Source organism: Lithobates pipiens, unplaced genomic scaffold, assembly GCF_037356315.1.
Source record: "Lithobates pipiens isolate NorthernLeopardFrog02 unplaced genomic scaffold, aLitPip1_a1.2 Scaffold_3, whole genome shotgun sequence".
NCBI classification, from domain to species: Eukaryota; Metazoa; Chordata; class Amphibia; order Anura; family Ranidae; genus Lithobates; species Lithobates pipiens.
Window position 1 is genome coordinate 106,211,876 of NW_027507790.1, and position 14,514 is coordinate 106,226,389.

A 14,514-nucleotide genomic window follows, 5' to 3' on the forward strand; every position below is an offset into this window, starting at 1 on the left:
GGATAATTGGGGGTTCCAGTTACAAAAGGTTGAGCATCACTGCTATAAAGCACTGTGGAGCAGTGTCACACAACTATATTCCTGAATTTATCAAAGAAAGGCCTTGAATGACACAGTGAACTCAACAAAACTCATTGAATACCTCCACTGTCAAGCTTTCAGGAATAAAGTGAGAACATAAATGCCAAGAGTACCTGGTAACAAACACAAGATAGCAGCACTAACATGAGGAAATCAGCAGTTTATTTACTCATTTGTAACAGATTTTGTGAGGACCCAACCTAAAACACAGTTTAGTCCAGTGAAAGTAGGTGAATAATAGCATTGTACACATCTTTAAAGCAGGTTAAATGCAGCAGACCATCTAAATAGCCTCTAATATGTGACCACTTGTTGGAAACGTCTTTGCTCATCAAAATATTACATATAAAAAAGGGGGACCCTCAATGTGGAGTTTTGAAAGGATTTTCAATACCGTAAGAAAACATCAGAAATTGTTCTGTATATCCAACACCTATAAGCTTGAGTTATGACATTTGCTATTAGAAGTTAATGCATTTTACCTGTACAGATTGAAACGTCAAACCCTTTCTTTTACAGTTATTCTGCGAACAACACATTCACAACATTTGGAAGTTTTATTTACATGTAGACATGGCAGACCCGTACCATATACAGATGGTATAAGGTCGTGATATAGGCAAGTTTCTAGTGGCAATCTGCTGGATGTCCCTTCTTTAAACCAACACGTACTGTGTAATACAATCAGATACATACCATATAAATCTAAAACCTTAAAATCTCTCCCATTTCAAGCAGTCAATCAAGACATTCAGGCTTAATAAAACAGCACAGTGATTTAAGAAGTACACTAACCTACAGCAATCTGTCATCTCAACTACAGTAAATAAACTGTGGTTTGGTGCCATAAGCTACTGTACTCTGCCCATAGTCACAAACGTGCCAGTTTTCACACATTGTTATACTTCAGTGATGTTCTAATGTTATGAATTTAGGCTTTACGCAACAAAAAGGAGAGGGGGAAGCACTTATTGTGGGGGGTGGGTCAAAAATCTAAGTTTGAATTAAAAGAATGCCACCCCCTTCCAAATGAGTACATATTGGATGGATACACATTCAGATAAGATCCCAAAATTGTAGGCCAGTGTGCTATACTCAAATTCTGCACAATATAGCTGTGGTGTATTTACAACCAAGCACCAACACAATATTTCACTACATAGTGACGCATACATGCATAGTCTAAAAACATTATAGTCAAGTTGTACATTTCACCGCATTTATACAAGACAATGTCTGGTGGAAAATATAAATGAGTAATATAGTAATTGTATATTATACACTGAACCTGAAACACCAACAATGTCTATATGGCTGTACTACCAGTCGTGTGCAATCATTGGGGACTGCTAAACTACTTGGTTTACATTTCGGGTTATCAGTACATGTAATCAACAAACACTGCTGGAAAGCAGAAAGCATTTACCCAGTTCCAAAGACCCGTTCATCTGAGAAGGAAAGTACATATACAACATTTTACAGTAAGAACCAAACTTTCTACATCATACAGCTTATTTGATGAGGAAAGGCACCGATAAACATAGATAATAATTGCCCAATCCTGACAATTTCAGCAGGATCAGGTGGCTATTTCAATCTTTTTGTGTGTCATCTAAAGCCAGCAGACATTCTCGGGTAAATGATCTCTGGAAAAGTCTACAGGCTGCACTGCATAGCTGTCCTTCCCTGATGCCAGGGCTGTCTGCTGGTGCCACACAAGGGTGCTTATCTATGAAGGTTTTATCCTGCAGATGTGTCTGACTGCCATACACTATCTTATCTATGTCTACGTTAACATTGGGTATTCCATTAGTACCAGCCTTCTGCAGACACTATGAAAGACGATTTCAGTATGTCACATAGGAAATACAGCTGCTGTATCAATTTAAAACAAAATGAACACATTTGGAAACACCAAGCAGTTTAGGAGATAACCTTCAACATTTAGTAGAATGGTTACTTTTGCTGAACTCCAGCTTAAAAAAATGGAAGAAATCTCTGTAATTTTTCTACAGTTTACAGTATGAAATTAGATGGAATGCACATTGGCCTAATCAGTAACATTCATTCCTTAAAGTAGGCAAACCCAACTATAAATGTGCCTACCAAAAATAAGCCTTTCCCAGGGAGTGCCATCTCTCACCTTCTATTTCAATTATTCAAAGCAACTAAATTAAGATCTTGTTCTGGTATGTTTCTGCCTAAAGCTATGGGCAGATACGCTGGAGAATTTTAGAGGAAAGTTTCAACTGTTCTTAATGCAAATTTTAAACATTGGCTACAAAATGTGTTCTAGCATGTTCATGCTGCCCATGCAACCAGTTGAATATTGTGTGTCTACAACAGAATATTGACCGTTATTGGCTGCCATAGGCAATATATTTAGCACTTTCATTTTTTGAGCAAATGTAGCTGAATATAATTATAAATTATATTTTAGAAGACTGACAGCCATCCTACTTCCAAGGCCAACATGCAGTCTCCCCAAATCCTAGAGACCATAACAGGGAACCAACATTTCAACATTTATGGTGCAAAAAAGCTGGCCCTGCACTTAAAAACATGAGACAACTCTAAGCTCAGTTACCAAGAACAGGATCACAACTTTTTGTCTCATTTGTTTCCCAAAAAAATGCTATTGCACTTAAAATAAATCATATTGATGGGTTAAATCATGGAGACCCATGAATAAAACATGTACAACACTGCAAATTAAACATACAACACTGCACTCAGTTTCCGTCATTTCTGCTAGGAGGGATACAAACTCATTTGCCAAATAAGCTAAGATACTGTGCGTTTCAACCGACCTGAACAATAATGATTAACATATAGAAAAAAAAATCCTAAAGCTTATATCTTTGTCATTTATGAAATGAGACATCTATGAGGAGTAAAACACTTAGGCCATATTGGTCACATACAAATAAGTAGTGGAAGCCATTTGTTGACCTGAAGCAAACAACTAGGAGAACATACATGACGAAAGTGAAAGACAAAAGTGAGCAAAATGAAAAATTGAACTTTTCTAGGGAACTGAAGTTCCAAGCATACAATGACTAGGAAATGGAAAGAATGGGCTGACTTCAATAAATAAATCCCTACCTGTGTCAGAGCAAAATATGTTTTGCTCATCACCAAGAGAAATGTATGAAAATAAGACAAAACCAACAGTAACAGCATCTGATAAAATATTTTACAAGTACAAGCCAGTGACCTTGTTCATTACAATTGCAAAAAGCAAAAGTAAGAATGAATCCATAGCAACCAATAATAACTCGCTTTGCCCAAACCTATATAGTACAATTTGGATTTTCATTAGTTGCTATTGGCACTGGATTGCTTTGCTACTTATGTACTGAGTAAGCCTAACGAATAATGTTCCCACTACCATAGGTACTGGGATCTACCATGCTGGAGTTTAATGACTGGATAAGAACCACTTGGTCATTTGTTCAAGTACACCAATCTGGTCACTTGTTTATTTTTGAAATAGCCGTTTCTTTTTCTATTAGTCATTAAAAAAGTTTTGACTTAAGTGAGGTGTGAAGAGTTTGATGGAAGACGGAGAAGCAGCATAAGTTATCATGAAGATGGAAGAAACTAGAAACTAACATGTTTTTTTTTTTTTTTTTTGATCTACAGTCCTAGTTGAAAGGCAGATTGTACATTCTATACAAGATTTATAAAAAAAAAAAAAAAAAAAAATGGGGGTATGGATGAAGTTTGGTTTAAATTTTTCAAAAAGGCACCTCAAGGCTAAAGGCTTTGTTTCTTGTTTTTTTTTTGTTTTTGTTTTTTTACAAATCTAGAATCCTTTTACTGGTCAAAATAAAAACAAACACACTTTTATTGCTGCTGTTCAAGTAGCAAAGAAAAAAACTTTCATGTATTTGAGTCCCATACATAAGATTCTCCCCCATGAAGCCAAGATCCACTGGTCATGTAACAGAAGCAGTATAACTGCAAAAAAGTTTCTTAATCCCGGAAATAGTTACTTTCTTCCATGTGCTTTCAAGTCTATTTAATTGAGAAAGACGTTCTAGGGTTAGGAGAACGTGATGATACTTTGAGCTCCAGCCAACGAAGTACCACTTCTTCAGGTTCTGCAGCTAGGAGCACTTAGGAATAGAATGTTAAGACACTCTGGTGATTTCCACGGACAAGCAGTATGGGTGGGAGATCTTTAGAAAGTGCCTCTATCCAAGCCATGTAAAGTGCACTGGACACTGCGCCTTTTCGTGCAACTGGAAGGCTCCTACAGGAAGCAAAATTAAACTATTTAAAACCAATATATTAGTCATATTATTCTATGGCAAAAAGACATTGTGTAGTGCATATAAGTGGACAATAATAAACTGACAGTCATAGGAGATGCTAGCTCAGTGCAGTTCACAGTCTATTGTTTGTGTCATAGTAACAAGGATGCACACAATCTAGGTAAGTAATTAGTTAACAACTCAACCAGTATAAAGAAAAAACAAAACTGCCACAGCACACTGATAGTCCCAATTTCCAATCTCGATATGTTGGACTGAAAAAAAGTTGTTCCAGCAAGCCAAATAGGTAATCATAACGAATGATCCAGGGATCCTGCAGCTTTCTTCAAAGAATCAGGCTGATACAATTGAAACTCAAAAACAAGAAAATAGTAGTGTGGAATCTCATTTAGAACCAAAGTAGCATTTATTAATACAATATAAGCACATTTATATTATTGTATTAATATAGAACAGAGACTGGAGATATGTAGCATCAACCAAACTGTATGCAGCAGTGTCAGATGTAGAGCTTGCCAAAAGGCTGAACGGTGGTGGTGGAAGCCCGAATTGGCAGACAGTATTGGTTAAACAGAGCGGGTCCTCTGTAGCCTCTTTTGGGATCGTGAACTGCTGCATTCAGCCTGGTAGATGCTACATCTAAATATGCATTTGTACTACATAGATGTTAATAAATCTAAAAGGAGACTGCACAATTAGACTGCAGCACATTTTGCCAGCCACAGAGCGTCTCAGGGGCTTATTTATAGCTGAGAGACAATACCACTCTTGGCTGAACGCTGTGGCTTATATTTTACTTTCCATTTGTTAAATACTGCACCAAGAGAGCACCATGATTGGAGGACAGTCACATGACTTTCACAGGTCATATGACTGGACTCTTCTTTCTTTCTTTTTTTTTTTCCTTGAACGCATTCCTTTAACTAGCACTCTGGGTGTTCTAGAGCACTGTAACAAGAGGAGTACGACGATGGCCTAACATGAAAAGTTTAGCATCCAGATGATGTGACCCCTTTTAAAATGTTTGCCTTACTGTAATGAACGTCCATATGAAAGGCTTGCAAATTTTTCTATCGAGTGTGGCTGACCAATAGCTTAAGTCAGAAAGTGTTTGGTACAATTACAACCCAACCTATTCATGCAGTACACTCAAGACAATTAAACGACTGTTTTACCCCATTATGACTAAGCTTCTTAACCATTTGAGTACCCAAGAATTTTTCTCCCTAAGTTCCAAAGCTTTGTTTTTTTAAGTGTCCCACACATTATAACTTAGAATTTGCAGTGCACCCTAACTTATTTGACATTATTTTTTCTGGGACAGATAAGGATTTATTTGGTAACCAATTTAGATGCATATACTTTTATTTCTGGCATTTATTGGAAATAAATAGTAAAGAAGAGCATCAGAAGCCAAAGAGCTGATCATTTCAGGAACAACTGCTGGTTCTGGCCTGAAACCCTTCTGGGACCCACTACTTCTAGGTGCTGTTTAAATTGGTAAAGGAATGAATAGCTGCTGTCTCAGTGTCGTTTTAAAATGGCACCTGGAACTCAAAACGATTCAAGATGTCAAAACAATTTTTTGAAAAAATGAATAAATATTAAATCCCGCGGTTAAGGCATAGACTGTGGTTGCTGCCTTGCCCCAATTCCACAGGTGGAGAATATAAATGAAATGTATAGAAAGAGGTATGGGTGGCGCTGCCCGATATTAGTATATAATAAGAGTGCTCATACTGTGCACTGCCCCTTTAAAAAACTGGCTATGTGATACACATGATAAATCAGAACATAAAATGTAAAGTGATTCTATAGATAAAACATACGCAAATTCATAAATGAAAAAAAGGTGTGGCAATAAATCACGTCTTAAATCCATCCAACATGGTTATTAAAATGCAAAGTGTCCCGTAAATGAAAATGCATATGTGCAAAGTGCACTATGAAGCAACGTGTAAAAATAAAATAAATAGTATAAAAAAAAAAAAAAAAAAAGCAAAGCCAAAAAGTAATAAGTGGGCACTGTTCCTTGTGTCCCAGTGTGTTATCCCTGTAGGGGTGCAATCATCTGATGAGTGAAGACCCAAAAGGGGGGAGCATGAGTGTTGTTCACCTATCCATCAGCTCGATATTGTTGCATGAATTTTAAAGCACAAGCCACTTTAGAGTCGGGACAGTTCATATGGACTATTATATGGCACAGTGTATTGCTGTTTTTTCATATTTAACTATGCACTTTAGTGTTGTAAGGTCACATATACCTTGTCATGTGGTTGTTTGCTTGGGGATATATGTGCAGATTTTCTAGCTCCTTGTATCTCTTAAAAAGGGACAATGTCCAACTTTTACTTTTTGACTTTGCTTCTTTTTTTATACTATTTTATTTTTACACGTTGCCTCATAGTGAACTTTGCACATATGAATTTTCATTTACAGGACACTTTGGATTTTATTGACCATTAATTTATGAATTTACATGTGCTATATCCAAAGAATCACTTTTACATTTGGTGTTCTGATTTATCAAGTTCATCACTTATCACATATTTTTAAAGGGGCATTTCACTCTTATTATATACTAATATCAGGCAGCACCATCCATATCTCTTTCTATTCATTTAATTTTAGAAAAATATTTAAGGTTCGTTAAACACCCGCAAGCCATGCTGATCGCAAGACTGCTGGTGTGTGCGAGGAGTAAACAATGCCAAAGCAGCAACCGCACATTTACGTAAGTGGCATTTCAATAAATTCTATTCCCACAGTGGCATTGTAATGTGGTAGTATGCACCGCAACCCCGCTGTATTGAAAAAATAAAGTACTGCTTACAGTAAATTTTTTCAGCACACATCATTGCAACCCAGTGGTGTGAACTGTCTAATACGCTGGGATTGTACTGGGCAAGGTTCTAAATTTGTATTTGTACAGTTTAGCCTTAAAAGGTGACACATCAATAAAATTAAACTTGCTTTGGAAAATTGCTGGAAAACTAAATACTATAAGTTAGCCATGCAGCACCAGAATTAGGGTAGCTTTAAACTTCATTTGGGGGTCATTTACCTGCTTAATAAAAAATGAAACCAAGAATTTTATAAACGAGTAATGTCACCTGTTCGTGGTGAACTGAATGGGTGTATTTTGTGAATTGTCAAGCCCCAAATCCGTGCCACCATTGAGCAACAAATGATATATGAGCAATAAGCTTCAAAAAATTTATTTTCTACCATCCTCTCTATCATCTAACACAGTCACCCGTAGTAATGCCTAGAGAATAACAGTCAAACAAATCATAAATTTTCACCAAGATACCTATAACGAGAAATTTGCTTGCAGGAAGTATTGTAAACTTACATGACAATGACGTTGGCTGTGCTTGAGTGCTCCTTCAACAACTCATTTAACCGGATCTGGCGATGTGTCTAGTGTAGAGAGAAAAAAGTTAGGATGGTAAATATGTAAACGTGATAGTTGGTTAGACAAATTCTTAATCACTACTTTATACTAAACATGCAGACAGCTGTTTAATACACTATCACTGTGATGATGTCCCCTATTCCAAGTGACACTTTAACTGGGATGTAATTCCAAATGGCACTGTCCCCTTAATCTAAATGGCAATGGCACTGAGCCATTGTTCCCTACTCCAAATGCAGCACCTTCTAACTAAAGCCACTTTACTATAGTATACTATTTACTGACAATTTACTATAACATACTAATTTTATTTAGCAATCTGTCCTATTTATCAGTATAGTAAAAATAGATTTCTGGCAGGTTTACAAAGGCAAGGCTTTTTTATTATTTTTTATTTTTTTGTGTGCATTTTGGCACTTATACTACTGGAAAAAAAAAAAAAAACACAGTATTAAATCATTTGAAGAAAACTGTACAAATAAACTACCACTTAAAAAAAATATATAGAAACATTTTAATTAACCGCTAAAACAATGCACTGAAGTTTGTTAACCAAGCACTGATGCCAAGACATCTGTTACTGAATTTCAGTGCAAAAATAAGCTACACTGAGTAATGTATGTTCAAAGTAACAAAACATGGCATTATCATACACAAAAAAGTTAGGAACATAAATTAGTATTTCTCAAAAAGTTCTTTATTAAAATAATAAAAAATCAGTCATTGAGTTTATGGTTAATATATACCTTTGTTTTGTACAGCTCTAGCTCATTATCTGTTATTCTCCATGGTTCTTCTTCTTTCATTTTGTCAGCTACATCTTGTTCTTTTTCATCTTCGTGCAGTCTAAATGGTTCAATCATCTCCTCAAAGGCTGCAACACTGAAAGTCAAAGGTAAAGATAAATAAACAAAAGCCATAATAAAATATCATTGGCCAGTTTGCTTGCACAGAAAAGTCATGCTCCACAAAGTCACCTACAACACCAGCTTTTTTGGTGGAGTATAAAAAAGCCACCACTTAACCATGGACAATATCATTGCTGTCTTGGGAAAAAAAGCTCCAAAAAAGCTAATTTTGTTCAATTAAACATGATCAGACAAATAACTCATTTGATGTGTTGGCATCCCTGGGAAACAAGATTATTCCCTTACAGATTTGTATGAAATGACAAGTCCAGTTGATGAATATGAAAATAAACAAGCGGCAGAATAATATTTTAGGGGGATGATGGGCTCAGACACTTGCCAAATCCTGGATTTGCCACAAGTGATCCCGACAAAGCAAAAGTCTGGCAAAAAAATACAGCCCATAAACATGACTTGAAACAATTACATTTGTTAGTAGGTTCCTTGTGTGTTTTAGGTCATAAATGAAAAGGTGTCACTTACAGCTTTGAAGTTGCTTTGCAAAAGAGCATAATTAAAGCTAACAAGATTACAGGATAAATTGAAGTCTCTTTTAGAAGGTTTCTCTAAAACCTCTTTTGTCTGACCATAAATGCATCACATGAAATATAGAGCGGATAACTGACGTACAACAATCTTAACTGAGAAAATGACCTCTGCTGTCATGCCCCCTGTTAATAAATATTTCAGCAATCTGCAAAATACTAAGCACCATCTGCTCTTGCAGTGACATTGTATTCTTCAACATATGTGCCTAATGATATCTTTGCACAGTGTAAGGTATACAAGCCATCAAAAGAGCCATAAAGTACAATTGTAAACTGATCTCATTGCAGGCTATACCATTCAAATATTTTATCTGATTATTTAAGGTTAGGCTGTCTAAGAATTTTATAGACCCAGCAGCCTTAAGATTGGCATGCATGGCTGACAACGTCAGAAAGAGGTAGAGGAATTATTTTTTCAAGGATGTTTTCGGTACACTGTCTTTATGATTTTTGCAGTTTCCCCCCCCCCCCCCCCCCCGATGCCCTGTAGCACATGTGCGTCATTACAAGGCCGGCTGCATGAACCATGAAGAGACAACAAGCCCCTTGACGACATCAGAAGATGGTGGCATGAGTCTGGGTGTGTAGTCGCAGGTCCCTAAAGAACACAGAACAGATTGGGATGGATTTAGGCATAAATACTCTTTAAATTCCACTTGATTCCTGTGCTTTCAGGGTTGTACGTCTGCAGCCTCAAATCTGAGGTACTGTGACTGCTAGTCTTATGAAATTTGGAGATTTCACAGAGTCATCTAGCAACAATATATAACCATAGCAAGAACTGCAATATTCACTTTTGTTTCATACTTGTAAATTTGCCAAATAAAAGGTGACATATTATTAAGGTAAAGATCTGACCAGGCACTTTTCCACCCTAGGCTCAATTTGTCGTCATGGACAGAGCATAGTGGATTACAGAACATTCTCACATACATTGTGCGAGAAATATGCAATAAAAAGTAAGAAGGCAGAGTCAGTAACATTCCAGAAGTATAAAATAGAAAGCTAATGCTGTTTGTGTGCTTTGCAAAGAATTGAAAAGATATTTTAGCTTAATGAAACCAGAACGCTATGTGGATTCAGTCTGGAGAAGGGACCCCGGTAGTTGATGAGAGCTGGTATTGCCCTGATCTTTGTAGGCCATATCAACTTTATCTTGGGAGCCATTGTTCATGGAACTGTCTTAAGGCATGTTGCCAATCCTGAGAAGAGGGTGAGCCCGGAATATTGCACCGCCAATGTCATCTCTGTTGTGTCAGGACTGTTGCTAAATGATTGTGGTGGAACGGGAGACACTTCAAGAAGGGGGCATGAAAGTTGGAGATACCAGCAGAGCCTATTAAAGGGACCAGGGACGTGCTATTTGCAAGCTCGTATGATCTCCTTAAAAAAAGAGATCTTGGCAGCTGGTAAGCCTCACTGAATTTGGTGGTGGATAAACCTCTTTCCTCTGGGTGCACCTGCTACATGCGTGAAGGGTGGTTTTGTAGTCACTGAAATGGACTGAGATTCATCATCCTATCTATCTTTCATCTTCTTCGGACTGTTTATATATTTGAAAATTATTGTTTCATTGAACTTTTTTTGCACTATTTTGCAACCTTCGAGATTTTTGCAAAAAATAGGAAAGATTAGGTCACTTTATAATTTTGCTTTCTTATAAGTTTTAGCGCAGCCGTTTCTTTAAGATTATCGTATATTGTGTGTGTCTCACATTGGGTTGCAGCAAGAACTTATTATTATTATTCAATTTTCTTAATCATATTTTTTTTTTCATCAACACTTGATTATTTTTAATTTTAACACTTTTTTGGTCAGCGCTGTTTTTCAACGAGTTTTCAGAAAGCTAATGCTGTTTGTGTGCTTTGCAAAGAATTGAAAAGATATTTTAGCTTAATGAAACCAGAACAAAGCGTGGTCTTTTAATCAAAACAGGTGTAATTGCATATGAAGATGACAGCTACCAGAACTTTATTTACTGTGATGCTAGAATATGCTTCACTTTAAACAATAAATCCTTTCTATTTTGAAGTGCAAAAGAACATTTAGCAGCTGGTTGTTGGGCCACACATTTTACAAGCTGATGACAATATGGTATAACAAGCAGCAACCTGCAGAACCATGATATGGTGATTAAAATACAGTACCTCACCCCCATGTCATAACAGAATGTAGCATGTACTGTACGATTCTAAATGGGTTATGTGTTTAAATTTTTCCTCTGCCCAAACCATCATTAAAATATTGCTTACAAACTAATGTTAGCAGAAATATATCAAAACGGTTTCTCTCCCCAAACAAGTAGCTCATCATTCTATAATCAGTGCACCATAATAATCTATGTGTATTGACTTATCTGGGCTTATTGAAAGTGGTTTGGGCAGGAAAAGGTTACAGGGGATGTCTTCACATGCTCTGCTTGTCGAATGACAGGTGACATCCGCCGGTTCAAAAAAAACCGGCCGACATTTGGCCGTGTTTATGGCAGCTGGGCCGGCTTCTGTCGGATGAGCATGCTGAAAAACCAGCAGCCGACCAGCTTCCGGATTAATGCTCTCAGTCAATGGCAGAGTGCTGATCAGAGTATTCTCCACAACAGCTCAGCGGGAACGATCTCTGTACTAATGTCGGATCGTTAGTACAGTGGCTCCGATTGAAGCTGACAGTTTTTTTCCATTTAGCCTAGCGTAGTGTGTTTTTCTTAAATAACATATCATACTTACCTCCACCGTGCAGATCATTGGCCACAATCCTGGTCTTCTGGGGTCCCTTGGCAGCTCCCTCGGCTCCTGCCCGCATCAGATAACCCCCCTAAGAGAAGCGCTCTCCCGTGGGGTTACCTTGCAGGCATGCTCCTGAGTCTAGCATTTGGCGTCCATAGATGCCGAATGGAGGACTTGAGCCCGCTTCATTGGATTTGATTGGTAGCAGCGGGAGCCAATGGCTGCGCTGTTATCAATCTATCCAATCAACAGCCGAGAATCCCCTAGCAGAAAGATGGAGGGTTCAGGTAAGTAAAACGGGGGGTGGGGGGGGGCTGGTCACTGACAGGTGTTTTTTCACCTTAATGCATAGGATGCATAAGGTGAAAAAACACCTTTACAACCCCTCTACAACAAGTCTACAACTGTCTCAACACTTTGCGTTAATCCATATATCTGTATGCATAGCTAAATTGTGTTCTCTTCTCTTTGTGTTGTATTAACCACTTCCCAAACAGTGCGTGGCGATGTACGTCGGCAGAATTGCACGGGCAGGCAAATTGACATACAGGTACGTCCATTTGTATTTGCCGCCCTGTCATCGTGTGCACGCTGCCCGCAGCGCGCGCCAGTCAGGACCCCCATGAGTCTGGTCGCGGGTCCCGCGGACTCAATCGCCGCGGGGATACCCGCGATCATCTCACGGGGAAGCTGAACGGGGAGATGCCGATATAAACAGCATCTTCCCGTTCTGCCTAGCAACAAGTGACACTGGTCTCTGCTCCATGTGATTGGAGCAGAGATCTGTGTTCACTAACACACACCCCAGGCCCCCACAGTTAGTAACACGCCCCAGGACACACTTAACCCTTACACTGCCACCCCTGGTTAACCCCTTCACTGCCAGTGTCATTTACACAGGCATCAGTGCATTTGTATAGCACGGATTGCTGTATAAATGACAATGGTCCCAAAAATGTGTCAAAAATGTCCGATGTGTCCGCCATAATGTCGCAGCCACAATAAAAAAAAAAAAAAAAAAAAAAACGCTGAACACCGCCATTTCTTGTAAAAAAAAATTATTAATAAAACTGCCATAAAACTATCCCCTATTTTGTAAACGCTATAAATTTTGCGCAAACCAATCAATAATCACTTATTGCGATTTTCTTTACCAAAAATATGTAGAAGAATACGAATTGGCCTAAACTGAGGAAAAACTTTTTTATATATATATTTTTGGGGACATTTATTATAGCAAAAAGTAAAAAAATAATGCGTTTTTTTCAAAATTGTCGCTCTATTTTTGTATATAACGCGAAAATTAAAAAACTGCAGGGTTGATCAAATACCACCAAAAGAAAGCTCTATTTGTGGGAAAAAAAAGGACGTCAATTTTGTTTGGGAGCCACGTTGCACAACTGCGCAATTGTCAGTTAAAGCGATGCTGTGCCGAATCGCAAAAAGTGGTCTGGTCTGAAAGTGGTTAAAAACAGCTGTAAATCAGTGTAATAAATGATTGGGATTATCAGAATTTTTTTGCAACAGTTAATACATTTTACAAGCTGTTTAGTTTGGTGGAAAGACAGGTAGTGCTTCTGCAGCTGTGTAATATGTAAAAGAAAGAGGGGGAAAACGGATAGGGAAAGAGGGAGGGCCATAGAGAAAGAGGAAAGGGGTTGTGAGAGAAAGAGGGAGACAGAGATCCATCCTAGCCTGTGGTTGATTAATGAAGGAGAGGCAGCACACTGAGATTACCCCATCAGATTCAGGTAGTTCTCAATAGCGGTACTTGTACAAAGTGCGGTTATTGCACCAAATGATAAAAGAAAAAACTTGAGTTCAAAGGTAACACAACCGGAGGTAATTAAGGCCAACCATAAGTTAACAGAGTGTCTGTCTCAACACACTGTGCAGCAGGCGGCATGTTTGCTGCTACTGAGCCCCTCTCCACCCCACCTGTCACGGGTTGTTAAAGTCACTGTCAGATTCACAACCAGTGATGTTAGTGACACTGGTTCCCCAATAGGTACACACGCTTCTTGTAATTGTCAGCAGCAGATTTTAAAGCCAATAGCAGGCTGTCTAAGTTGCCTATGGACACTTCTGTCTCCGGAGACCTCCACACGTGAAGGATGCCCGACTTAAAGTACTCATTTTCAACATTTATTATAAGGAGGCAATATGCGATTCTAAAGAATATCACAGACTACATTTAATGATTACCCCAATTGTGCTACAAGAGCAGCCTAAATATTATCCAAAAAATGTACATGACAAATAATTCATCAGGTTTCAAAGTGATGAAATATTGTCTAGTGGCTATACTACACCAAACAGTCTAAAGAATAAAAAACAAAAACAAAAAAAAAAACAAGTAGGTTATCACAATGTACTTATGTATATAGAAATAAACAGTTAACATACGCTTCTTTCTTTGGCTTTGTGTTGATATCACCAAGGACCATGATATCGGAGAAGTCAATCCTGAACTTGCTAAGCAACGTTGCCATCCTGAAAACACACCAATATCAGAAATAAGAGAAAACCACGACAATGACAAACTTTCAGATGATG

At 38.0% G+C, this 14,514-nt stretch overlaps 1 protein-coding gene across 3 annotated transcripts in view; it reads right to left on the bottom strand.

The window, feature by feature from the left end:
* Nucleotides 1–226: 226 nt before the first annotated feature.
* The window catches only part of SLC12A2 (solute carrier family 12 member 2), a 155,864-nt gene continuing 141,576 nt past the window's right edge, over nucleotides 227–14,514 (bottom strand). For all 3 annotated transcript variants that reach the window (XM_077462143.1, XM_077462140.1, XM_077462141.1), the window contains 4 exons: nucleotides 14,365–14,451; nucleotides 8,526–8,661; nucleotides 7,717–7,784; nucleotides 227–4,339 (listed from right to left, as the gene is read on the bottom strand). In XM_077462143.1, coding sequence (XP_077318269.1) covers nucleotides 4,204–4,339; nucleotides 7,717–7,784; nucleotides 8,526–8,661; nucleotides 14,365–14,451 — 427 coding nt within the window. In that variant the 3' untranslated portion in view covers nucleotides 227–4,203. The remainder of the gene's footprint in view (nucleotides 4,340–7,716; nucleotides 7,785–8,525; nucleotides 8,662–14,364; nucleotides 14,452–14,514) is intronic.